At 40.8% G+C, this 27992-nt stretch overlaps 1 protein-coding gene across 1 annotated transcript; it reads left to right on the top strand.

Moving 5' to 3' along the window:
* Positions 1-27992, top strand: CRTAM (cytotoxic and regulatory T cell molecule). The gene is made up of 10 exons (XM_065945175.1): positions 1-57; positions 7696-7839; positions 10666-10818; positions 12546-12689; positions 14131-14292; positions 17337-17417; positions 20136-20219; positions 22642-22788; positions 24958-25044; positions 27388-27992. The coding sequence occupies exons 1-10, from the start codon at positions 12-14 to the stop codon at positions 27516-27518; spliced, it is 1179 nt and encodes a 392-aa protein (XP_065801247.1). The 5' UTR covers positions 1-11; the 3' UTR covers positions 27519-27992.

The following is a 27992-nucleotide window of genomic DNA, read 5'->3' as shown; positions in this document are numbered from 1 at the left end:
CGGAGCACAGCATGTGGTGGAGAGTTTGCAGCTTGCTAGCGTGGTTCCCCTTACAAGGTAAGGACTCGGAGCTCGTGTCTTTTTGATGTTCAGTTGACCTAATGTTTGGGCACATCTATCAGTCTACTGCTCTCAGAGAGGACTGACTGCAGAAGCAACTCAGGTAAACCTCTCACTTTCCACGTAAATCTCTCAGCTTCCACCACGATTACACATTGGAGGGATGTTACAGGATTAATTGACTCTCGTGTTCAATTGCTAAAGGGTCTATAAGAGAAAGGGTCATTGTCGTGTATGTCTCCGTGGAATCTGTGTTATGGCAAAGCGTAACTAACAAGTTTACTGTCTTTTAAGTTGAAAGAGCATCAGTTTGGCATTTTAAAACCTTTTTATTCTTTGGTCTTACTGTACAGCACAGGGAACGCTGCTCAAAGTTATGTGGCAGCCTGGGTGGGAGAGGGGTTTGGGGGGAATGGATACATGTATATGTATGGCTGAGTTCCTTTGCTGTCCTTTGCTGAAACTATCACAACATTGCTAATTGGCTATACTCCAATACAAAATAAAAGGTTAAAAAAAACTCCTTGTTGTATAAGCCTGAGCAAAATAATTTCTCTGAAACAGTTTCTACATCCTGAAATTAAAATGATAATGATGTTTGATCTACCAAACCCTATGGTTAAAAGGATCAAATTTCAATTGCAAAAGTACTTTGAAAATGGCAAAATGCTAGACAACCCTTAGTTAGTTCAGAAATGATGATTCCAGTGAAAACTTTGTGCTTATTTTTTGTCACTTTACATTTCCTTATTATTTGCAAATGTGATTTTGGATGCTTAATTCTATTGTTGCATTATGAACATTAAAGAAAGATACATAGTTCTTCTTAGCACAGGTTAAATCATTCCTACCCCAAAGTGGGGGCAGGATGTATTGTCCCTGAATCTCTGATTGCAACTTGTATCATTTTCTTGCAAAGAAAATCACACATAAATAGGGCTGCTTGCTTCTTGGGTGCTTGTTTCCAAATACCGAATCTATAGTTACCTTCCAAGTGAAGCATCTCTCCTTCTAAATCTTCCTTCTCTGTTTAACTGCATCTGGAGAATGTATCTTTTAAAACTAGATTTCCTTATGGCTACCAAAGGGGAAAGGGAGGGGGATAAATGAATTAGGAGTTCGGGATTAACATATTCACACTACTTTATATAAAACAGATAATCAACAAGGACCTACTGTAGAACACAGCGAACTCTACTCAATATTCTGTAATAACCTATAGGGGGAAAGAATCTGAAAAATATGTGTAACTGAATCATTCTGCGGTACACCTTAAACCAACATAACATTGTAAATCAAGTATACTCTAATACAAAATAAAAATTAAATTAAAAAAAGACTAGATTTCCTATTTTACACAGTACTCCAGTTTCCTACTTTATACACTTCAATTAGCACTCTCGTTTTTGGTCCCTGTACCCTGAGGCACTTAATAAAGATTCAATTTTGGTAATAAATAAGTTTCTTCAATAAGTGGCTTGAAGAAGATCTAACACTTTCATAAAAAGTACATGTAAGTGGCTAAAATTAGAATGCTTTCTATTATTTCAAAATTTAAAGCCTTTAACTGACCTTCACTTTTTCAGTGAGTCATTTCCTTTCAAAAATACCTCACAAAAATAATGTTTTAAATGAAAACTACAACAATCATGCTCTAAAGTAAACCTAAGATAAGTCTTTTAGAATATAAATTACCCAAGTACTGTTTATGAAGAAAGGAGAGTAAAAGTATTTATTGCATCATGCACAGTGCTGGGTAATTTATGTTAATTTCATTTATCCTAGCAAAAAAAAAAAAAAGAGGTATTCATATCCCTAATTTATATATGATAAAATTGAGGTTACAAGAAGTTAGATAACCTGCTAGTAACTAACAAGGTAAATATCAGTAAAGCACATAGTAAAAGTACTATCTCAAGAAAGTTTTCAGGGAGTGTATGAATTAGATTGTGATAGAAAATATGTTTCTTGATGTGGTTCAAAAGTTTGAAAGTCAGTGATTTGCACAATATGGAAGATTCATTGTTGAAAAATCCTCAACTGAAAACTCATCCAAAGGGGGCCATGCAGAGGGCATCTAGGGTCCGTGGTATTGAGATGAGAACCAGTTGCCCAATGTGTGCGTGCTGTGTGTTCAGTCCCTTCAGCCTGTGGACTGTAGCCACCAAGTTCCTGTGTCTATGGGATTCTCCAGGCTAGAATACTGAAGGGGGTTACCATGCCCTCCTCCAGGAGATCTTCCCAACCGGGGTATCGACCTGGGCCTGCCTGCGTCTCCTGCATTGCAGGTGGATTCTTCACCCACTGAGCCACCTGGGAAGCCCACTCTAACCTAATCTTACTTATGCCCATCAGGGTCTCAAACAGGATAGGAGCTGACCATGCTGCTTTCTTATCAGCAAAAAGGCAACATAAATTGCCAGCTGTTTTTAGCTAATTGAATTATGGGAAGATCATGACACCTTCTTTTACTGCACAACTTCAATGGGTGCCAAAAACTTACAGACCCCAAAAAAAAAAAGACCTATAATCTTGGAACCTGCCGTCTTTTCAGGATTCCTACTGGCAGCTCCTAGGGTGGGTCAAACACAGTAAGAATGGAGAATTTTTCAAAATTCATCCCATTTTCCTGTATTGTGGATGATGAAAACCCACCAATTTGCACCCTCTATTCTGGTTGTTTCATGGAGAGTAGGATGCAGGGAACACTCCAGTTGGAGATGGAGTGAGGTCCTCTCAATACTTCCTTTGACCAGGAAAGAGTCATCCATTTACCGACATGTTGAGACAGATTCTTTAAAGCTATACTGGAAATCATTTAATTTTGACAAAGTTTGATTCATTTTCACACATAATTTTCTCTACTGAGTCTATCTAAAGAATAACGATGCCTTTTTATAATGATCTGAATCCAAGCATGTTTTGCCTGCTAACCTCAAAAGAGGAACACAAAGAAGGCTCTGATTTGAGACTTAACTCATTGTGTGTCTCTGATTCTAACTTAGCTCCAGGCTTTATTATTTAACGTAAAGTGAGCACCCTATTAATATATTTATTAGTGAATATATACATTTACTCATATTTAGCCACTGATTGAACAAATACTTAAAATCTGAGATTTTGCTCAGTCCTGGGAATACAAACAACTTTTGTACGAGGAGTTTGTAATCTATCCACAAGAGACATACTCGTAACTGAAAAAGTGGTGTGTGAAGTGCTGTAAGAGAAATCTACTTGAAGCCTTCAGGAATCTGGAGGAGAGAGGAGGCCCCTGAAGGGGAGAGAGAGGTGAAAGGCCAGTTGAGTTGGGCAGGTTCGACAAAAGTGGTGTAATTTGACTTGAGTCTTGAAGGAGCTAAGAAAGGCATTCGAGGCTGAGAACAGCATGGACAAAGGCAAAGCATCTTCTTGAGCCCAAAATTTACGGAGTTTGCAGGTGGCCGTTTACATGGGGCACCTGAAAGGGAGTATCAGCAAATAAAACTGGAGAAGATAGAGGGTCCAATTATCTGAAACACTGGCCTGATTCATATAGGCAGTGGGAGCCACAGAAAACATTCTAATGAAGGGATCGATTGAATTTGTATATTTTATATGTAATTTTTTAAAAGAATCTGAGTTTTTATTTTATTTTTAATTTTTGGCTGAACTGCAAAATCCCACAGCTTGTGGGATGTGGGATCTTAGTTCCCTGACCAGAGATCAAGCTTGGGCCCCTGGTAGTGAGTGTGCAGAGTCCGAACCACTGGACCACCAGGGAATTTCCTTTAATTGTAATGCTGAAGCAGATAAAAATAAGTTAGTAATAAAAGTAAGTTAGAGGGAGCAGAGGCTAGAATGAGGTTACTGCAATGGTCCAAGAAAAAAAACAATGGAGGCAGTGATCGTAGTGAAAAAGAAAAAGAGGAATGAATTGATTCAAGAGATGTTTTGGAGAGGGAAGAGGCTGGAGTGCCTCTCAGATACCTGGCATGCTTGTGATGACAGTGATGACTACAAAAAAATGCTGGGATGGAGCAGGTGATAGGTGTTAGGTAGGTGTGGAGCACAGAACAGTACAGATGACGGGTTCCAAATGGACGTGCTGAATTCAGGGTCCCTGAAGAACAGACTGGCTCTGTCCTAGGGTTTTAAAATTGGCTGCAATTCAATAATTGGGCTACTAAGAAAAAGAATTTTTCCTTTCTTCAGTCTGCCACGATGACCTATAGTAGGGCAGATACACTGCAACTCCCCAAACCTTGGGAAAAACCAAGGACTCTTAGGTACTGTGCAAATTTTATCTCCAGGTGCTCTGGTAGGTGGTTATGACACCTGCTTGCCCTTCAGCTTCACAGTCAGTCATGTGTGCTTTGGTGTGAAGCTATTCCACTCCTAGGACAATTGGCTCACGAGATGGGGGGTGGAGATGATGGTGAAGGTCATAGGTTCCCTTTCCACATATAAACCAACCACACAGACACACTCTATAGCCTTAGACTTAACTAGTGACCTCATAACACATGGCGGTGCATGGATGGATGAACCCAGTCACGGAGATAACGACCAAGCCCAGAAGTCAATAATCCGCTCAATAAACATGACCTACCAGTAGTAAGTGGTGACCTCCTAGGAAAGACACCACAGTGATTCATTGCCAAGCTCGGGATGTCCAGCATTTGGGAGTCACATCAGAGAACTCTGAAGACTGACAGAGAACTAGCAAATAGGCACGGGGCACTTGCTGTCTACACTAGAAATGCTAAGGTGAATAAGGATATAATATAAATGTTTTTAGAGCCTGCAGGGGAGGAAGTGGTGAGCTAAGAAGATACCCCACACCCAATCCCTCTGACAAAGGTGAAAGTTTGACTCTAAACTTGTGTGAAAAAAAGATTTTAAAGACAAGTTCCACGGTAGTTTTCAATAGCAGCAAGAGCATCATGGGGAACTTTTTTCTTCGAAGATGTGGCATCAAAACTTAGGAACCACTGTCCTTCTCTTCTACTCTTTGACATGACTTAGACACGTTAGCCAATATTTTTAAGTGCCGCAGTTGAAGCAGTGTGGTGCAGAGGCTTCTCACTGAGCTAGTCTTCCTTTCTACAATGATTTCCTGTCTCTGAATCAAACATGGGGTCTGCATGACAACACTGCAAGAGAAACAGGCTTAGGAAGCCAAATGCAAGGCTAGGAGCCAAAAGCAGAGGAAATGACTAGTGTTCTAAGCCTCAGATGCAGTCCTTTCCATCTGGAACTCGGTACCTCTTCTTGTGGTCAGCAGCCTGACCCTGACATCTCAACAGCAAGAGCAGACACTCATCTTGGGAGATAGAATTCTTTGCCATATGCTAAAACACCATGCTACATTTTCATACAATTTTTAAGACACTGTAAGGATTAAATGACATGATTTAATTCATAAGCATGCATTCTCAAGAAAAAGACAATGATATATATACCTTTAAAATGGGAGACATTTATCCAAAAACAGAGTGCACATAAATCTTGCCTCTCCCTTCTCCCCCAGTGTGGGCTTCCTGTCTAGACAATCATTTTATCAAAGGTAAGAACATTGGCAAAGCCTGAGTGTCAACTTCTTGCCTGAAGGATGAAATCAGGGGATGTTGCTTAATACTAGTCTTTATCCTAGTCTTTATCCTATCCATAAATATCATATATTTATGTAGTAACTCTCCTCCTCTCTCTCAATATTCTTATGAACAACAGGAGAGCAAAGATAGCTATCCATTGCCTGTATTACAGTGTCATCATGAAAGCTAGCATTAGACCATTACTTTCCAAGCTTATACTGTGATCGTTTCTGTTAAGAAAGAATTGTAGACCACAGTCACTGCCCTCTTGAAGCTTCAATCTGTGGGAAGCAAGATCATGCACAAGGGCTCGAGATAAAGCAAGAATCATATAACGGGATGATACAGTACAAGTTGGTCTAGATTCAGATTCTTGGCTCAAGAGTTGCTTACCCTTAGAAGAAATTCCATTATCATTTCAATGCATCTCTACTAATATTATCCTTATTACCCAATCATGGGTTGATTTTATAGATGAGAATATTTCCAAATGACCTACCTAAGCAGAATTCTGGCCTAGGCCTCAATGGTTTTTTTGAAAACAATCCCTTTTTATTGAATCCTTGTTGTTCATTATAGTATTGGCTGATGATATGAGTATTTTTCCATCAGGACTCAAGGTAACTCTTTTCCCATGAAAGTCAATATGAATACAATACAATAATTTTGGGTGATTATTGCTGGAGGCTAGGTTGAAATTAATGACCTCAAAATGGAACAAACTAAAAAGTCTGTAACAATTAATTCCCAGAGCTCTTCAATGTGCTTTTCCTAATACTTGAAATTTATCACAAGGAAATAAAGTCATTTCTTTTTCCTTTTTTTTTTAACAGCTAAGATGATACAGTAAAACTCATTGCATTTGCTATTCATATTTTATAACCCCATGGTATTCTTCTGTTTATAGACATGTTTTGTACTTTCATTGATAAGAACTGTTTCATCCTCAGGAAAAAGAATTCTTTAATTTTAAAGTTGAAAAATAACAAATGGCAATAAATGTGCCAAATCAGCAGTAAAGCCAATTTATTCTTCTATCAATTTCTTTTTTGGGAGGATAACTTTGCAGCTGCTTAGAACTATTGTTTCTCATTCTCTGGGGGTTATGATTTGGGGAAATTACATACTCTTACATGTTCCCCGGGGAAAGCACTGCTGTGGAATATTAAATCAGAAGAGATCCAAGAACATCCACCCTCTGGTGGAGAAGCTCTTCCACCCCAGGGACTTACCTACTCCCCAGGAAGAGCAGCTCCATAATTCACAATAGCCCCAGAGGACATAACATTCTTAGAATCTGAGATACCCCCCACCTCTGCCACCAACTGTACTTAAAGATATGAGTCAGCCCTTTTATAAACAGAGGCCAGAAAGGCCAAATTTTCTGGGGTCTCATCACTTAGGTGGTCTGACCCAGTTATATAAGCATGGGCTTAGAAGCCCACAGACCTAGGCACCAATGCCATCTTGAGGACCTCTGTGACCTTCAACCTCTACTCCCTTATCATTAAGTGAGCAAAATCACTCTTCCTTTAGAGCAGGGACACCCAACCTCTGGGATCTAATGCCTGATGATCGGAGGTGGAGCTGATGTAATAATAATAGAGTGCACAATATTGTAATGCACCTGAATCATCCCGAAACCATTGCCCCTGCCTCCATGGAAAAATTGTCTTCCACGAAACCAGCCCCTGGTGCCAAAAAGGTTGGAAACTGCTGCTTTAGAGTGTTAGTTTGAAAGTTGAGTTCAATATCAGTAACATGGAAGACACAATTTCCAGCATATGGAAAGGCAAGTGCCTCATAGATGTTCAGCTTTCCTTTCATCAAAACCCAACCCACTTCATTCATACTCCTTCGGGAGACATCTTGATTGCTCTAGCACACCGCTTCCCTCCTCTCCTTGCAGTTTTTGGTGTGGACTTTAGGGTCTGTTTCTCTAACAAATGTATACAAATGACCAAATTATGAACGAGGCTGCCTCGAGTCTAAGCCCTTGCCTCAATTCAGTTGCAGTGTGGCCCATGCCAGTCTGACGGTCCCCAATTCTCTTCCACCACAGAGGCCTTTCGGACCCACCACATGGAAACTGTCCCCATAGAGGAAGGCCAGACGCTCACTCTAAACTGTACCGTTTCTCAGGAGACCACCTCTCTGCAGTGGCTGGCCCCCTCGGGCTTCACCATTTTCTTCAATGAACAACCTGGTAAGTGAAGAAGAAAGAAACCACCGCCAGACCCCAACCTGACGGATTTTCCAGACAGACAGGCTGGTGGGCCAAAAAGTCAGCATGAGTCACCCCAATGGTGGGCTTGGCCCCACCTACTGTGAGATGTAAATTGCACCCAGAAGCCTGTGTTTTACACATGGCTGCTTTTTTTCTGGCAGGAAGTCTGAAATGGAAACCCCCCCAGCATGGTTGGTAAAGGGGGCTCAAATGACAAAGCCTGTTTCCGCCATCCCACCTCACCCCCAGGTCACTTTTTGACTCTTAATGACCATGAAACCACCCACAGCACAATGATAGACGGCAGCAGACAGACAGGTGGGGGGCCCATGGTCCTCGGGCAGCCAACACGTCACCCCACTTCTACAGACAGGAGCTCCGTTTTCCACCTGAGCAACCCAGAGTCACACATCAAGGCCCACCCCAAACTGGCTCCCCTTCTCCCAACGGTCTTAACAAAAACTCAGGATCACTGAGCAATAGGAATGGATTGCACGTTTTACTCTGAAAAGGACAGTAGCCTTTCTCTCTCACAAACACGCATATTGAGTCCTAGATGCCTAAGATGGGAGGGAACTCCTTTTTCCTCCAATTTCATTACAATATAATTGACATATAACATTGTATTGGTTTAATGTGTACCATATAATGTTTTGATATATGTAAAAATTGGAAAAGAATACCACAATAAGTTTAGCTAATATCTGTCACTTCACGTGGCCACAGCTTTTTTTTTTTCCTTGTGGGAAGGGATTTTTAAAATCTATTTAGTTCATCTCTTTGGGAAGTATTTTATGAAACCCTCCCTTTATAATGAGACTATTTTTTTAAACTCTGGATTTTTAAAGTTGTTTTTTTTTTTTTTTTTTAATGTGGACCATTTTTAATGTCTTTATTGAATTTGTTTCAATATTGCTTCTATTTTTATCATTTGGTTTTTTGACCCCAAGGCATGTGGGATTTTAGCTCCCTGACCAGGGATCGAATCTGTATCCACTGCATTGGAGGGCAAAATCTTAACCACTGGACCACCAGGGATGTCCTGATAATGAGACCATTTTATACCTCCATTTAATACTCCTAATTACCAAATGCTTAGAAAAGTAACCAACACAGCAAACTTCATTCTGCTTTGTAAAAGCAGACCCTCTAGAAAAACTTGATGTGCTTTAGAAAGTATGATTAAACATTGATAGTTTCACTGTAAAATAACTAAATATATTATTTTAAGCTAAACCAACTAGATTCCAATAGAATAAGTACATATTAATTGATAAAAGTTGAGGGGAAACCTTTAAGGAGAGAGAATTCTGTTAAAGAATGCTTTCTGTTGCTTTGTTTTGGTTAAACTGGGCTTCCCTGGTGGTTCAGCAGTAAAGAATCCATCTGCCAATGCAGGAGATGCAGGTTCAGTCCCTGGGTTGGGAAGATCCCCTGGAGAAAGCTATAGCAACCCACTCCAGTATTCTTGCCTGGGAAATTCTACAGACAGAGGAGCCTGGCGGGCTATAGTCCATGCGGTCACAAAGAGTCGAACACGACCGAGTAACTAAATAACAATAATACTGGGAGAAGATGGACATTCTCAAATGCCCTGATCTAGCGTATTGGTTCTCTCTCAAGGGTATATTTTTGCCCTCCAGGGCATATTTGGCAATGTGATAGTTTTGGTTGTTATAACCAAGGAAAGGCATGGGGATCTGGACTCTAGTGAGAGAGGCCAGAGACACTGCTAAACACTGCATAATGCAGAGTGTAGCCCCCCGTACCCCCACTCAACAGAGAATGATGGATTCAAATGTCAGTAGTGCTGAGGCTGAGAACACCTGGATTCCAGCTCAGGTAACATCAGTGTCCCAGGACACCATAACCATTGTTTCAGATGAGAAACAACCTTCCTTGAGGTTTAACTATTTTAGGCTTGTTCACATTATAAATCTTAACATTAGAAAAAAAGAAACAAAGAAAACCACTCATTTCAGGAGCCTCTGATTCGTTAAGGGACCTTTGACTTGAGATGGAAATCCCAGATCAAGACAGAATCAAAAGGAATACTTGCTGTTGGCTAGAACTTTCTGGAAATGTGGGAGGTTTTATGTTCTTGTGGGTTTTTTTTTTTTTTTTTTGCTTTGTTGTTGCTTTTGTTTATTTTTGCCATTCCCTAAACATTTGAAAGTACTACATACTCTTTGGGAAACTTCAAATAATAACGAAATTTTCTTCTAAAAATATCTCGGTTATTCACTGTCATATGAAATTGTAAGAACAGTAGATATTTTACAGCTTTGTCATCAAATCAATTTGACAACTATTTTTGTTCCAATCTTATTCATATAACTATAAAATTTAAATAGTGATAATTATGGATAGCTTTCCAATAGTTTTTTAAAATTTAATTGGAGTATAATTGCATCACAATGCTGTGTATGACAAGACAGAGAATTGGATTTCTAAGACAAATTACACTGGGGTATTTACATAATGTAAAAAAAGAAATTATTTAACATCCTCCTGCCACCTGAACCCTTTGCCAGCCCAGGGTTCATAACTTCCTACCAGCATAAATAAAACAAACTGCTTATTTCACCTAGTATCAAAACACTTTATTTCCTAAACTAACTTCGAACTATTGAGAAGTCTCCAGTTGGTAACACTAGAATCTGGAAGGTAGTTCAGTCAAAGATGTGACATCCATCCCCTTAAAGTGTGATAATCAAAAGCTATTCCTGTGAAAAATCCATCCACTGAGAGTCTGCATTCATCTGATACCTCTCCTTATAACAACTCTTGTTCCCTCTTGTACAGCTCTAAAAAGTTCCAGATACCAGCTTCTTCATCACTCCTCTGATCAGCTCTCCATCAGCGTGCTGAATGTAACACAGCATGATGAAGGCGTGTACAAGTGTCTGCACTACGGCAAGTCCGTGAGAACAAAGGAAGTGAAAGTGATCGTGTTAGGTAGGTGCCTGAAAGCCAGTAAACCCAGCCTGGGAGCAGTACACTTAGGAATGGGTTATATCATTCTTAAGCTCAGTATTACAATTAAAAAGTGTTGCCTGCAGCAAGGCATTTCCTGGCACCTCTGCCATCTTTGTTGAGAGAAAAAGAAAGGAGCAGTTTGAGTGCCAAGTCCCAGACTAAATGTGAGTTTGTGAAAATCGTCTTTGGCATCAACTAAATTTTCTCTGCAGGGAACTAAAAGGAAAGAGAATTTGTCCTGGCTGAACTGTGACTCTGTGCCAGGCACTGTGCTGGGCTGCAAGGAAACAAAGATGAATTAGGAACAATCTCTCCACAAGGAGTTTGCACACTTGTTCAGGAAGGCAAAACACATACACACATCTAGCGGAAACTTCTGACAGCATATCCTAAGATAGAATATATTCAGATGTAACTCTGCTGGACAATCGGCTCACACCCTCTGCAAAACAAGTTCCTCTCTTTTGTTGGGGGATGGGGTTGGGAGGCTTGGCTAGGAAGTGACAGCTGGAACTTGCTCAGTTCTGCAGATGGTCCTTTGTGTTCAGTGTTAAGTCTTACTATCTTGACTTTTTTGCTTGTAGCAGAACAGATCAATTTAAAACATTGCCTTTTATTGATCTCTAAATACCATAACTACATATCACACAAGGATTTTCTAAGACTCCTCTTCTTGCATTAGTTGAGTGTGGTACCTGCCATAAAGTAAAGGCACAGTGACAAAGTCTCTGGGAAGGAGTGGCTCCCTAGAGGTTCTGAGAAGCAATGAGACTCAGCTTTGGGGTCACCTTTCCCTCATGTTGCTGGTCACCCTCAACATCACTCTGGGTCAGGCCAGGTCTGTGCTCTACTGGGGCTCTCAGTACACCTCTCAGAACACCCCATGCCTACCTCTGTCATTGCACCTGACACGTGATCTTTCAGTGAACAGCTTAGGGGGCTGCTTCTATCACCATGCCCCTCTTTGAGGGGCCTCATCTTTCCCACATTTGTATTGCCAGCATCTGGTACATACTTGGAAGTGACTTCATAATGTCTTAATGGCAGACGGATGAGTAAATAGATGTTAAAGGATCCCATTCTGTACCCCACAGTGTGAGGTAGAACAGAGAAGATGACATAAGCCTATCTGAAAAAAACTTTCCTGGACAGAAGTAAAAAGAAATCAGGCTGATGGGCCCTTTAGAGAAATGCCTCTTTGATGAGTGGAGGGGACAGAAGTAACTTATACTGATGTGAGTCCTAGACTCACGAAAGTTTAGAGCTCAAACAGCCAACTCATAAACCAACTCCTTCACGTCTCAGACAAGGAAACTGATACACCAAGAGGTTGTGGGACTTACCCAAGTTCTTACAAATAGCTGGTGACAGAGATGGGACCAGAATTCCAGCTTCTATTCCTCACCTAGTGTTTTACCACTCAAATGCACTCATCTATAAAATTCAAGAATTACTCTTGTAACATAGTCTGCTTGGGAATTTCCAGAGTCTAATCACACACTGGGTGACAAATATTCTGATGAGAGCCAGAGGAGCTTTACGAGTACATAAAAGCCCCTTAACTATATTCTGAGAAAGGTCAGATGAAAAAATATGCCGTTGCTTAGACCGTCCCCTACAATGATCCCTACAGATTATTAGGCTCTGTGCTTTGCTGAGATATGTAGACCAGCTAATTAAGCACAGAAAAATCAATTTTCTTCCAGCAACTCCTGTCATGCCAACCCTGCAAGTTTCAGTTATCAAAACGCACAATGGAGAAGAACACGTCATTATGAAATGCTCCACCGTGAGAACCAAGCCCCCTCCACGGATAACCTGGCTTTTAGGGGATGGCATGGAGCTCTATGGTAAGTGAAGAAACCATTCTCTTTTCTCCTTTGTTTTCCTTCCTATTTATATTTTTAAGGAATTTTTAAATGTTCTGGCACCCTCTGGTGGCAGAAAGTGTCAGAAAACCCCATTCAATATTTCATCCATCCTCATCCAGACAAATTAGCCTTATTAACCAGTCGATACTATGCCTTATTCTTGAAAGCCTCAACACAAACAGCATGGTTACATGCTTTTGTTTAAAACAAGGTAGAAACCTAAAATGGTACATGTATTAAATATTATGGTTTCATAGACTCAATGGACATGAGTTTGAGCAAACTCCGAGAGATAGTGAAGGACAGGGAAGCCTGGCATGCTGCAGTCCATGGGGTCACAGGGTCAGACACAACTGAGTGACTGAACAACAACAACAAAGGCTTTGTAAAATTTCATTTTATGAAGGGCGGGAGAGGATAAGATGGTTGCAGAGCATCACTGATTTAATGGACATGAACGTGGGCAAACTCTGGAAGATCGTGAGATAGGGAGGACCAGCAGGCTGCAGTCCATGGGGTTGCAGAGTCAGACATGACCCAGTGACTCAACAACAGCAACAAAATTTCACAAAAGGCATAATATAGCTATTACCTGTACCTCCTAGCATAAACTTTCTATCAGACACAGAATTGAAAATATGTTTAGGACTTCCCTGGTGGTTCAGTGGCAAAGACTCTGTGCTCCCAATGCTGGGGGTCCAGGGTTTAATCCCTAATCAGGGAACTAGATCCCACATGCTGCAACTAAACGTTCTGCATGACTCAACTAAAGATCCCACATGCCAGAACCAAGACCTGCCACAGCCAAATAAATAATGACATTTCTAAAAAAATATATTTAACATAATACATGCAATTGGAGCAGATAAGATCTTGCTTGAACAATGGAGTATCATGTCATACTCTCTGTGGTAGATAAAACTATTTTGATAACAGCAACAACAACAAAAACCTAAGCTTTGAGCCTTTTAACTGAAAAGGAAAACCAACTGCCATGCTTGGGAACTGATTCCAGTTTGTTTACATTTCAACATACACTTCATTCAATTTTATGTAACCATAGGTTCAGTCCACTGCCAATTCTAGACCTCTCTTTAATCTGCCTTATTCATTCAACCTGAGTAAGGTCTTGGGTCTTTGTGTTCCACATTAGGCTGTCTTTCTTGTGTAACCATGATAAGCTTTGGGGTTTTTTTTTTCCTAGTAGTGCAGGGTTTATAGGAAATTATCCACTCTTGTTCATCTGCTTCTCTTTGGGAATGGGGCCAAGCACATCCCAGGTGGCTGAGGGAAATAAGAGTGAGGTTAGAAGTCTAACAGGTTTGCCAAGATGTCAAGGTCATTGGTTTCTCAGAGAACCATGCCACCCAATAGCATTAAACTGTCACGACCTCACACACCACTTTAAATTGCTTCACAGGTGAAACCCACCATGAATATGAAACTGATGGGAAGAAGTGTAATAGCACCAGCACACTGACAGTCCACACATATGGCAAAAACTCAACAGCAAGTTGCATTATCCGACACAAAGGCCTGCAAGGAAGAAAACTGGTAGCACCTTTTCGGTTTGAAGATTTGGGTAAGAACCACCAATGGCTGTCTTTGATTATCTTAAATTTACCTTATATCACACTATCAAACAAGATGAAATGGAGTAGGAAAAGTCCTTCACAGTGAGCTCACTGTCCACAAAGCTTTTTTAAATAACAAATTTCTTTCATGATTGAACTTTCTCCAGCTGGGTGACAGAGTTACTGTTCCAAACACAGAAGAATCCCAGTTGTGGAGAAAGCCTAACAGAGTGCCATATGCAAGCAGTGTCATGCTTGTTTTTTCATCATGACAGCTGGCATAACTTGACCTAAGATAGTTTTATTGCAGTCATGTTTTTGGAGAGACCATGTGAAGCTTACTACATCTCTGTACTTAATCCCCAAGGGGATAAAACTAACTGAAATAAATCTAAACTTGGCAATATCATTGTATGTTAACAATCATGTACCCACATTAAGTCATGAGTATGTTTTAGATTTATTTTGTTATAACTGTTTTAGAGAGCATAGTCTACCCATGCTAATATTCTGAGCAGGGACTTCCCTGGTGGCCCACTGGTTAAGAGTTTGGCTTCCGATGCAGGGTATGCAGGTTCAGTCCGTGGTTGGGGAGATAAGATCCCACATGCCTCGCAGTCAGAAAATCAAAACATTAAACAAGCAGTATTGTAACAAATTCAGTAAAGACTTTAAAAAATGATCCACATCAGAAAAAAATCTTTAAAAAATATTCTGAGCACAATACCAAAAATTAAGAGTAAAAATGAAAAGAAATCAAACATTAAATGTGAAGAGGAGTTGCCTCCATTTTCAGAATCTCTGTTCCCTGATCCCATCACCAAAGGTTTAAGGACTGAAAACTATATAAAACGTTTTGAGCCAAGAAGCAGCCTCTGAGAAGTAGCAGGCATCACACATCTATCATTCATAGGACTCCAACCTTCATTACTTTATAAGGTACTTCTCAGTGTGACCCTGGAGAAGGGAATGGCAACCCACTCCAGTACTCTTGTCTGAAGAATCCTGTGGACAGAGGAGCCTGGTGGGCTAGCCCATGGGGTGGCAAAGAGTCGGACACAAGTGAGCACTCTCAGTGTGAAAAGAGATTCCTGAAGGATAAGCATTCCCTCACACTAGTGAAGGCGGAAGCTGCTGGGTGACCCTGAGTTTGTTGAGAAAGCTCTGCATCAAATGAAATAACTGATGAGGAAGGTGCTCGTCAGCAGGAACCTCACTGTGGGAAGCTGCCCTGCCGCCCTGTGGGGGCTGGCGCTGTGGTTAACAACTCCCCTGAGCTCTCCGCCGGTCACTTTCTCACCAAACCAAAAGTGGGTCTTGAGGAAGCTGGGTTTAGAAGAATCAAGGGCCCCCAGGCTGGGCGGAACTGTAAACTGATGTAAATATTCTTTCCTCTCTGTCTTTCATCCCCCTCCTCACCTCCCACCCCCGGCCGTGGAAGGGAGCCTAGGGCACATGGGGAGGCAGGAGGGTCACCAAAGAGAAAAGGAGGCTTCTTTTACCTAAATGGCTCTGAAAGGTGTTCAGATTTTAAATAAAAGAGCCAACAATATCAATAAATATATTTCAGTTTTCGGCAATTGTTCAAGCCATCTCCCAAAATTACTGCTGAGGGAGAAATCACAGTTTCTCCTCCTGGATGACCATAGTTCTATACATATACAGTGTGTGTGTGTGTATATATATATCTGTATGTATATATACACATACACAGACTATTGAATATATATGTGCACAATTGTATATATACACTATGGCATATATATATGCCATATATACATATATACACATATATATATATACACACACATATACATGTACACACATACATATATATGTATATATATACATATATATATACACACACAATATATACAATGTGTATAGAATATAGTCATATACACATAACCTGTTTTGTGCTTAACTGTGTAATTATATGAACTCACATAGCATACATTATTCTAGATCTTAATCATTATTGATACATTTTATTCTCTGTAGTTGCCACATTATCCTTATCTTGTACTCTGCTTCCAGCTCTTCTATCTGACTTGTCTTCAAGCTTTCCACCGCCGGCAACTTCTCCTCTCTTCAATTTTCTCTGGCCTCTTTGTGGCCACAGAGCTCACTTTAGCCTTATGATCTGTTTTACTATTTCTCTAGTGTCTCCTTAGTGGTTCTTCTTTTCTCAGAGCCCTTGGCATGTGATTCAAGCATTTTTATAGTTTTAAATATTTAGTGTTTGACTAAGAAAATAATTTACAAAGTCATAGGAAAATCCTTTGATTAAATGAAAGACTGAAAAGCATTCAGATTCCAAAAAGATATTACAGATCAGTAGCAATATTTGTAAATTAACAGGTATTGTTTTTATAAGCTCCCTGGTTGCAGGCCTGTTTGTTGACTGATCAAACCTATGCCAAATTGAACCTCTAGATACATTCCTAACCATTGCTTTTATAGTCTGCAATAGCATTTAGTAAGCCTCTTAATGAATAGTCAGGTTTGGGGCTACACATGTCATACAAATGAAATAATTTATCCTCACCAAAAAACTCCAAAAGATATTAGTATCTCCATTTTACAGGCAAGGGAAAGCCTTGCATATGAGAGATTAGGGACCTGGTCCAAACTTAATCAGTGGCAGGCGAGGAGCAGCACTGGAATTCAGCCCACTCTGACGCTGACTCCAAAGCCACCTAATAAATAGGCAGGTAGATAAGCGATTAAGTAGACAGACAGAGAGATTGATAAGTATTAACAGGTAGATACAGATAGAGATGAACAGTCTTTGCCCACCACTGCCCAATGCACTGCTCCACAGAGGTCCAGCCTGCTACACTTCTAAGCCAGGCAGTTTAGCAGATGGACAATCAGCGGGATGTAGATTCAAACGCCAGCACAAGGGCTGCATAACACCTAATTCTGAGGTTTCTGCAGAACCTCCACAAGCAGGTAGCAGTCAAGCATATTCTCCAATCTGCTGTACTGAGCACAATGTGGATAAAATTGCTCTCTGTAGTTGCGGAATTCTGTTTTTCCCCTTTCCTAGTTGCTGATCAAGAGACAACTTCAGCTGCCCTGGAGACGAGCTCTCTATCCTCTCAAGACCCTCAGCAGCCCAATAGCACTGGTAAGTATCAAAAACATTAAAACTTAAAAAAAAAATCATGATTCTGGGAAAGTCACTTTTCCCATTTTAAGTTTCAAGAAGGTTTTTTTCTTGTAGTTTGTAATAAGACCATATAAGGCTCCTTCCAGCTGGCTCCAGCTTTATGGTGACCGGGAGAAGCACCATAGTCGGAGAGTTCAGTTAGTGGGAGGGGCTTCAGGGTAACTAACACCTTTTAAGTTCTCACTCTCTCTCACACACACACACGCATGCACACACAACTGTGACATCTGAATCCCTCTGTGGTAAAAGGCAAGGTTGAATTCATATATAAAAGACTCACTTCTTTGTTTTTCCATCTAGAACAGACCAAACACAAAACAAAGACTTGATAACAGCAAAGTGCAAAACGCAGGATCTGGAGATCTGCTGTTGTCACTGAATAAGAAAATCACCCTGGAAGGCTCATCAGTTACTTGGTTGTCAAGAACTCAGATAGCTTTGTTTTGTTTTTATAATTTTACTTCTTTATTTTGGCTGTGCTGGGTCTTAGTTGCCACACACAGGCTTTCTCTAGTTGCAGTGGGTGGGGGCTACTCTCTAGCTGCCGTGCACGGGCCTCTCATTGCAGCGGCTTCTCTTTCTCCAGAGCACAGGCTCCAGGGCACTTGGGCTGCAGCAGCTGAGGCCTCTGGGCTCAGAGGTGCAGTTCCCGGGCTCTAAAGCCTGGGCTCAATAGCTGTGGTGCACAGACTTAGTTGCTCCATGGCTGTGGGATCTTCCCTGGACCAGGGGTCGAACCCATGTCCCCTGCACTGGCAGGCGGCCCACTGAGCCACCAAGGAAGTTCCTGTTTTGTTTCTTCAACTTGCCATATGCATTTTATTTTTTTTATTTCCTTTTCTATCATTAGTGAGGTTTGTAAAAACAAAACAAAACAAAACAAAAAACACGCAGAGAAGCAAAAATGCGTATTTTTCAACCTTACTGTACACGCCTCTGAAGTATAGAACTGTAACATTCTGAGTGCTAAAATATATTTAAGAACTCAGTTTTTGATGACAGGATTGAACTATAAATGAAGGAGAATTTAGAAAACCTGGATTATAATCCCAGCTTTGTTAAATAGTGAATCACTAGATGATTAGCTCTGGGCAATAATCACATATTTAACTTATCTTTGTATTTTACCTAGCTTGATACCTGCCAATAGCAGGTACTCACAAAATTCAGTGAGTGAATGAATGGATGGACGAATGAATGAATGTGTGCATGCAGTTGTCATGGTGCTTTGAACAAGACAGTAAGCCTCATTCAGAAAGGCATGACTCCCCACATATCCTCTTTCTGTTTCAAATCAAGTCTCTCTAAAATTTTGCAGTGGGAGAAGTGCTTCCATATTGCTATCATGTCCATAGTTCTGAGTATCAGATCACGTTTTTAAAATGTTTATCTTCACTAATACTTAAAAGTAAATGTTTAGGTTCTTTAAGCACTGATAAATACATATGTACCATACATACATATATACTTTTTCTGCGGGGAGATGGAAATTGAAAATATTATGAAGTGAAACAGCCACATCCCTTGCTTAAATAATCCAATATTTTTAAACGTGTTTAGAATCTAGTTGTCTTTAAATCGGCTTACACCACTACTGAATAACTCAATTTTCTCCTCTGCTTTTTCATATAGAACAGAAGATTTAAGAAACGTGGTTTCTAAAATTCCTTTCAGCTTTCAATTTCTATGATTTTATTACTGTTAATAATACCCATTTTCAATAGAAGGGGTGGGTTCATTCCCCTCAGGGCCCACATGGTGGCGCTGTGCAATGGGCTACAAACCAAGAGTGCAGATGGGGCCGGGGTTGGACAGGGAAAAGAAACAACAAAATCGGAAAGAAAAAAAAAAAAAAGGATCTCTTATTTTTATAATTTCTCTTACTTCGCAAAAATCATCATAGTACACCCTATTTCTAAGGAGGAAGTAGCATTGGGCTGAATGGCAACTGAGCCGATTTTCAATATAAAAATCACTGCTTTGTGCATTTCAGGTTGTATGGTTTCTATTCATCAGGCTTGGGGCACCATTCTTCAATATTCAGTCCTGAAGCATCCTAAAACTGTTTCAACTAATAGACCTAATTCAGGGAGGAAATATAAAGTTTTAAATTTGGGATTCTGAGTTTTGATATTGGCTCTGCCACTTATCTGCTATAGAACTGAGACAATTAGCTTCTTGAAACCTGTTTGCTCAGAGCTATAGTGAGAAGTAATATATACCAAATGGTCAGTTTAAGGTTTGGCACAGAGTAAGTGTTCAATAAACATTCACCTCGAAAAAAAAAAGGTCTTCCCTCGTAGCTCAGATGGTAAAGAATCTGCCTGCAATGCAGGAGACCCGGGTTCCATCCCTGGGTCGGGAAGATCCCCTGGAGAAGGAAATGGCTACCCATTCCAGTATTCTTACCTGGGAAATCCCATGGACAGAGGAGCCTGGAAGGCTCCATGGAGTCGCAAAGCGTGGGACACAACTGAGTGATTCTTTCTTTAAAAAAGAAAAAGTGAACCTGACCATTTGCAACAATTTTTGGAAGAAGTCAGTAGTTCAAAAGTGATATTGTTTTGAATGAGGATCATTCAGTTTGGTTTCCAAAGGTGCTCTGGGATGAATATGTGCATATACACCACATAGCACATACACTGTCATATGTATATCTCATGTCTTTCATCTTAGTTGCAGTAATGGAAGATTCTAGTACGTCAGAGATTGACAAGGAAGAGGAAGAACAAACCACTCAAGTCTCTCACTTGGCCACTGGTAAGGTCCCAACACTTATTTATTTAGAACGGACACCTGATGTTTTAACCTCTCAATCAATAGATCCAGTAGACTTTTTCAGTCCTCATTATTTTTGGCCTTTTTATAGATTAAGCATTCCCTTATCCCTTGACCTGTCCCTTGACCGAGTCATCTCCCTGGCTTCCCTGACTTGCTGTCTGGCCCTGTTACTCTGCTCACCACTCCTCCTGGTGTCCCTTCGCTCACGTCCCCTCCTCCTCTGACTTCTTCTATGTAGATTTTATTCTACTTCTCCATCCTTATTGGAGGATGTTACTACCTTAATCCTTAAAGAGTTTCCCCCTTCCCAAGAGTGTTTCTGTTGCCATCAAACAGAAGAGTTCCACACCTGCATTTCCAGAACATTCTCCTGAGCAAGAATCCCTGTTTCATTCCATTTCCCAAGTATCTCTGGCTGAATTTTCTGCCCGTTCCTCAAACTGAACATGGCTAAAAACTGAACAGCACCTTTTCCCACAAAATCAACTTGCCCAAAGCATCACACAGGCCCAAAACCTTGGTTCATCCTTCCCTTCTCTGTGTGTGTGTGTGTGTGTATAGACACACACACATATAAAATCAATAGGTTCCCAAAGAGTTTTGAGTCTTCTCTTCTGTCCTCAAGCACCGCCACCTCCTTGATGCAGGCCCCCATCACGTCCTGCATAAAGTATTGTAACGTCAACTTCTCCTCTTGCTGTGATTTTTCAGTATCCTACTATCAAAACGCTTCTTTGCACCCTCTACACCAACGATCAGAAAACCTCTATGGCTCACCACTCACAACACAGAGCCCGAGCCTTCAACCCTCCATAGGTGCTCTCTACCACCTACCTCTGCGGTCCTGTCTCTACGATGTCCTGACCAGAATACACATTTTTCTCTGATAACTTTCTGTCTCATTTTGATGGCCCTGTCCTAACTGCCCCGATGAAAGAGAACCCACATTACTCTTCTCCTTACCCCTCCTTCAAGACCAGCATCCTCGCCGAACATTTTCCTGACCAGTTCAGGGACCACTCCAGCATCAGAACCCCTGAACACATATCATACTAATGTACGTGGGTCTAGAATCTGGCACAGTTATCTTACTGTTGTTTGTTTTTTTAAATAGAAGGATAATTGCTTTACAGTACTATGTTGGTTTCTGCCACACATCAGCGTGAATCAGCCACAGGTACACATATGTCCCCTCCCTCTTGAACCTCCCTCCCACCCCTCCCACCACATCCCATCCCGCTCATCATCACAGGGCCCCGGTTTGAGTTCCCTGAATCAAACAGCAAATTCTCACTGGCTATCTGCTTTACATATGGTAGTGTGTATGTTTCCACTCTACCCTCTCCATTCGTCCCACCCTCTCTGTGCCCCCCTCACTGTGTCCATAGGTCTGTTCTCTATGTCTGCATCTCCACTGCTGCCCTGCAAACAGAAGCATCAGTACCATCCTTCTAGATTCCATATGTATGTGTGAATATGTGTATTTGTTTTTCTCTTTCTGACTTGCTTCACTCAGCATAATAGGCTCTAGGTTCATCCAACTCATTAGCACTGACTCAAATGTGTTCCTTTTTATGGCTGAGTAATATTCCACTATATATGTATATATGTATCACAATTTCTTTATCCATTCATCTCTCCATGGACGTCTAGGTTGCTTCCATGTCCTAGCTATTGTAAATAGTGCTGCAGTGAACACAGTGTCTTTTTCAATAATGGTTTTCTCGGGACTGCTGTTTGTTTTTATTAACTTGTTTTGTTTATATACAAAGAGAACTACTCCCTGAATCATAGGATTGTGCCTTAGCAGCTCCAAGCACAATTTTCTCTGAGTAGTTGCACTCCTTAATGGCTTGTTAGTTGAGATGAAGGGGACCTTGAATGACATTCTGCAAATGTAGAGCCCAAAAAATCAGAGTACTAGAAAGATCTTTAAGAGTTCATATGGTTTATCTCCAGATGCCTTTATGGAGGACCACATTTAACCTAGCCAATATTAATGAAATTTCATTTTATTTGCAGAGTTTTTCAAACTCCTTAGTAACTTACCTTGCTACTTAACTACACTTTGCTAAAAACTCCATTCCTTACAGCTAATTTGAACCCTCTGACTATACTTTAGTATCCTCACATTTCCTCTAGAAATGAAAAATAAGTAGCCTGATATCTATGTAACTTAAAAACCTTTCTCAAATCATCCCATGAAATTGCTTTGTTTATATTCCTGTTTGCTTATTTTCAGAGAATGAATAATGTGACTCTCTTTACCTTCAGGGTAAAGCTCTCCCTCATCTTTTCCTCTCAGCTATTATCCTTCATAATATTTTGCAAATACTGTATATATTCCTCAGTGATCAAAAAACCCCTCAGCCTGTCTAAAGCCCTTGCATTTTCCCTGCAGAAGCAAATCGGCAACATGGGGGACTGACAAAGAAGAAGAGCGGTGTCCTGCTGCTGATCCTCGTGTCCTTCCTCATATTCATACTGTTCATCATTGTCCAGCTCTTCATCATGAAACTCCGGAAAGCACATGTGATATGGAAGAAAGGTGAGTGGGCAGAGAGCCTGACAGAGGCTCCAAGATGCTAAAGCCACTGGCCAGCCCAAAGGGAAATTCTGTCAATTAAAGCTCTTCCATTCAACACTGTACCATCTGAGCAGTGTACCATTCAATGCTATACCATCTGTCTGAGCAGGATGTGAATTTCCAGGGATTACAGTCAAAGAATGCATGACCAAGAGAAACTAGAGTAGCTCTAGGAAATGGCATTAAGTTGTGGATGCTTCTACTCACAAAAGGGTACCAAATAGAGAGCATATTCATCCATTCATTCAATAAGCATTCAATGAACACCTATCATGTGCCAGGTACTCTTCCAGGCACTGAGAACACATCTGCCAACAAGGAAGACAAAATCCCTGTCCTCAAGGAGTTCTTATTCTAGGACTGATTGACCAGTCAAGGGTTGAATATAATAGACTATTTGTGGGCCCATTCTTACTCTGTAAGAATGCACTCAGCTTCCGTCAACCACATGTTTGTAATTTTTCCTAAGAATTCTGATTTAAAAGTTATCATTGGAAACAAAAACAAAATTATTTAGCTAGCATAGAAGATACCTATTAAAATATATAGACTCAACATCAGAGACAGAAGAGACCTTAGAAGTTATCCAGAATAACAATCTGCTCTGTTTATTCCATAAATGCATGCCAAGATTAAATCTCTTCTTTAATTCTGAGTGGTTATTTAGACCTGGACTGTTCAATACAATGTAGCCATAATATGGCTAGTCAGCACATGACCTGTGCTAGCACCCTTGAGAGGTGCTATAAGGATTAAATACACATCCAGTTTTGAAGACTCAGTTCACACACATACACACACACACACACACACACACACACACACACACACACGAGAATATTATTAGACAATCTGTTATTAGACATAGACAATATGTCTATGTTATTAGACAATAACAATACATTGAATCTACTAGTTAAATAAAACATATCAATTTCACCTGCTTCCTTTTACTTTCTGTGATGGCAACTAGAAAATTGTAAATTATACATGTAACTTGCATGATGGTGCTCTTGAACCCTGATGGTTTAGCCATATATGTCTCATACACCTTCAGTGACAGAGAATGTATTACGTCCTATGGCAAACTACCATTAACGCATCTTTGAATGGCTCTGACCCTTTTACAAGTGTTGCTTCTCATGTGGTACATTTCTATGATGGAATATTACTCAGCCATTAAAAAGAATGAACTCAGGCCACTTGCAGCAACTTGGATGGACCTAGAGAGGGGGGTCCTGAGTGAAGTCAGCCTGCCAGAGAAGGAGTCAGTGCACAGCTTCACAGTGAAGCACTTGATATGACGTCCCTTTCGCGTGGGATCTAAAAACAAATGATCAAATGAACTCACTGACGAAGCAGAAAGAGGCTCACAGACTTAGAGAATGGACTTACGGTAGCCAGGGGCTAGGATGTGGGGAAGGGATAGTTAGAGGGTTTTGGATGGACATGAACATCCTGCTATGTTTAAAATGGATAACCAGCAAGGACCCACTGTATGGCACAGGGAACTCTGCTCTATGTTATGTGGCAGCCTGGATGGGAGGGGAGTTTGGGGGAGAATGGATACATGTATATATATGGCTGAGTGAGACCCTTCACTGTTTACCTGAAACCATCACAATATTGTTAATCAGCTATACCCCAGTACAAAATAAAAAGTTAAAAAAAATTTTAAGTATTGCTTTTCCTAGTTTAATATATCTTTTGAGATATTCAGATGGACTAACATTTTTATCATAAACAGACCTACATATAGGGTCTGGCTTTCCAGTTGTACCCACACAAGAGGCAATCACCACAGTATTGTTTCAAAACCTCTCATTGATACCTACCCCACCATACTTCTTTAAGTGCTACTAGAATTGTTTCTTCCAAAAAGACAGTATTTGATTCTAATATGCTGTCATCTGACTTCCGCAACTCTTATACTGCATGGCACAGTGCCTGTAGGAATCACAGTAAAGACGAAAAAATGATTTACTGAACTGACAAGTAATGAGGTACGGGGGAGGAAGTGGTAAGTCTACTATTGCATAAAAACAGGTACCATCTTACTCAAACATACATTTCTAAATACAGATGATGTCCGTGGCACCAGAAATCAATAAAAAATTTTTCTTTTTGCAGAAAGTGAGATTTCAGAGCACACTCTAGAAAGTTACAGATCGAGGTCAAATAATGAAGAAACATCATCCCAAGAGAAAAATGGCCAAAGTAAGTCAACTATGGGACCTGAGACATGAAAAATGAGGTTCATTAACTTGTTGCCTTTCATGAGGAGAGGAAAAATCAAAGTTTGATTTTTAGCACAAGAAAAAGCAAATCACCTGAATCATTTCACAGAACTTAAGGAAATACACCTAAAAAAACAAAAAGTAGCAGTTAAGTTCACATAGCTGAATGTAAGCCCCTTTGGGAAACCATCCCTGAGTCCTTGCTGTCACACACAGGTACATTCTGGACTGTATACCCCTCCTGTGCACCACAGCATCCTATTTACAGCTTTACCAATGAAGAACTTCCCCCACCAGACTTTCATTTTTGGTGTGTTAATCCAGCTACCACAATACACCTCCAAGTGGTGAGCAATAGGATCTACTCTGTGTGTATCCTCAGATCCTAGCATAGGGCTTGCCACATCATAAGTGGAGAGTCTGATAAATTCGTATGGAATAAATGAATATAGGGCTTTCAAGGTGGTAAGGGGTAAAAACAGACAAACCCACCTGCTGATACAGGCGAGATGCAGTTTCACCCCTGGGTGGAGAAGATCCCCTGGACAGAGGTATGGCAACCCACTCCAGTATTCTTGCCTGGGAAATCCCATGGACAGAAGAGCCTGGCAAGCTACAGGCCAGGGGGTCGCAGAGAGTCAGACATGAAGGAGGCGACTTAGCTCTCATGCAAATGAATATGAGGCTTAACAAATTCAAGCAGAAATGTTTCATGTCTTTTGGATTACTTTATTGCAGTTCTTCAAGCAAAATATGAAAAGAAAAATCTAAAAGGAGATTCAGTGTGTGTGTGCATGTGTGTGTGTGTGTACTCTTGACAAAGATAAAGTAGGCAGAAGCTAGGAATATAGCACAGCAAGAATCTTATACCTCCCAACCACTGTTTCCTCCGTGTAAATTAACTTATTCCACCTGCCCAAAGTTGCAAGATAATGCAGTGAGCTTTGCCACTAGTTGCTATTGGTTTTCTTGAGGCTTTATAAGAAGCATTTCTTTTATAACACCTCTGGCTTTTTTTTTTTTTTGACCTAGCAAGGTGTGAAATGGAAAGAAAGATTAGCTGTAGTACTAGGAAGAGAGGCATGAGTGAGCCGGGTGTGTGGGGAGACCCGGGGTGGGAGGGGAAATGTGGGTCAGCTGCCTACAGGCTGTTACGCTGCAACACGTGTTTCTATGACGTCAGTATAATGTGTAATTGGGGTTGTTTCCTATACCCATTCCCCCAGGCAAGGGGAACAGAGCAGTGGGTGTAGCTTTGCTGTTCGCCTGAAACCATCACAACATTGAGAATTGGGTATACCCAATGTACAGGCTTAGTTGCTCACTTGTGTCAACTCTTTGTGACCCCATGGGCTGTAGCCCACCAGGCTCCTCTGTCCATGGGATTTTCCAGGCAAGAACACTGGAGTGGGTTGCCATTTCCTCCTGCAGGGGATCTTTCCCACCCAGGAATGAAACCCGTGTCTCCTATGTCTCCTGCACTGGCTGGCGGGTTCTTTACCACTATACCCAATACAAAATAAAAATGTCAAAAAACAAAAACAAAAAAACAACAACAGTGGGAGTAGAATTGTAACCTTTAGCAGGAAAAGAAAGTCCTCAGTTCAGCTGCTGAGCAAGCAGAAGCCCTTTAATTCACCTTTAAGAAAGCTTAAAATGAGCATTTACATAGAAGAAATTAACACATTATAAATCAACTATTAATATATTTCACTAAAATATTTTTTAAAAATTTAAAAAATAGAATAAGTCTGTGCACTCAGGACTCCCTACCCAGAAAGGTCTGGTCCTTGCCCCAATACATACTCCCTGGGGTGGGAGGATTGCCACAGCTGTGGGAGGTTGCACTGTCTCCAGGGATCTGATGCCCCCTTTCATCCTCCTTCCCTCAGCTACCTCAAACCCAGCATTTCAACTCTATCATTTCTGCCCATTGTCTTCTGGAGACACTTCTGTACACTTCGTGTACAGAGCTGCATGAGCTTTCAGTGAGCTGCCCCAAACCTCTTATCCCATAAGCTCTTTTACTTTCAGTATGAAATCATGTTAAAGGCAATGTATTTTTTTTCCCAGCAACACATTCGTTATTTGATAGCAGAGATGTCTATATACCTTATTTCAGGTTTATGAGCATAATGTTTACATAAGGCTTTTTGAAAATTAGGCTATAACAGAGCATTCAAGACCCTGGGTACACAGCAGTGAATTTCAGATATGAGTTTTTTAAGACGTTAACATTCAGACCTACAAATACCACAAGGCGATCTGCGTGTTTTAAATAAATGGGCGCAAACTAACTGGGTTTGCCACGTTTTTCTTTCAGCTTCCCGCTCTAGGAGCTGCATAAACTACATCACACAGTTGTACTCGGAGGCAAAAACAAAGACGAAGGAAAAGGCACAACCTTCAAAATTAAAAGGAGAGCTGTCTCATATACCAGAAAGCATCGTGTAGGGAGCCTTGCAACAGAAAACAGGATTTCAGGGCAGCCTCATCATCACCCCGATCGAGCAGCCTGTGGGAAGGTGCTTAATTATCGTCACATGAGAAACGCCCTTGAGTGCAATGCAAGATAGCGTCCCCCAGTGGTAAACCACCCCGGGACTCAGAGCAAGAAGTGAGGACTAACCCATGGACATAAAGCTTTGTAGTTTAAAAGAAGAGAAGAGAACTTATTATTCCTGACACTACTTCAGAGCGGGAGGATTCTACTAAGCTTTGGGATCAGGGTCGATGTGATCAGCCAACATTCTTACTGTAAAGGAAACAGATTTTAGATGCTGGGCTCCAGTGGAACTACTTAAACATTAAAAAAAAAAATTTTTTTTTAAATCTTTCTTTCTGGTTTCCAAATAAAGATCTTTGGGATGAAAAGGACCCAAAGAAGGTCTCTAGTCCTATGAGCTGACTTTCAAGATGGACTTGAAG

Source organism: Muntiacus reevesi, chromosome 9, assembly GCF_963930625.1.
Source record: "Muntiacus reevesi chromosome 9, mMunRee1.1, whole genome shotgun sequence".
NCBI classification, from domain to species: Eukaryota; Metazoa; Chordata; class Mammalia; order Artiodactyla; family Cervidae; genus Muntiacus; species Muntiacus reevesi.
Note: the sequence above shows the minus strand (reverse complement) of the source record. Positions and strands in the feature narration are given on the sequence as shown.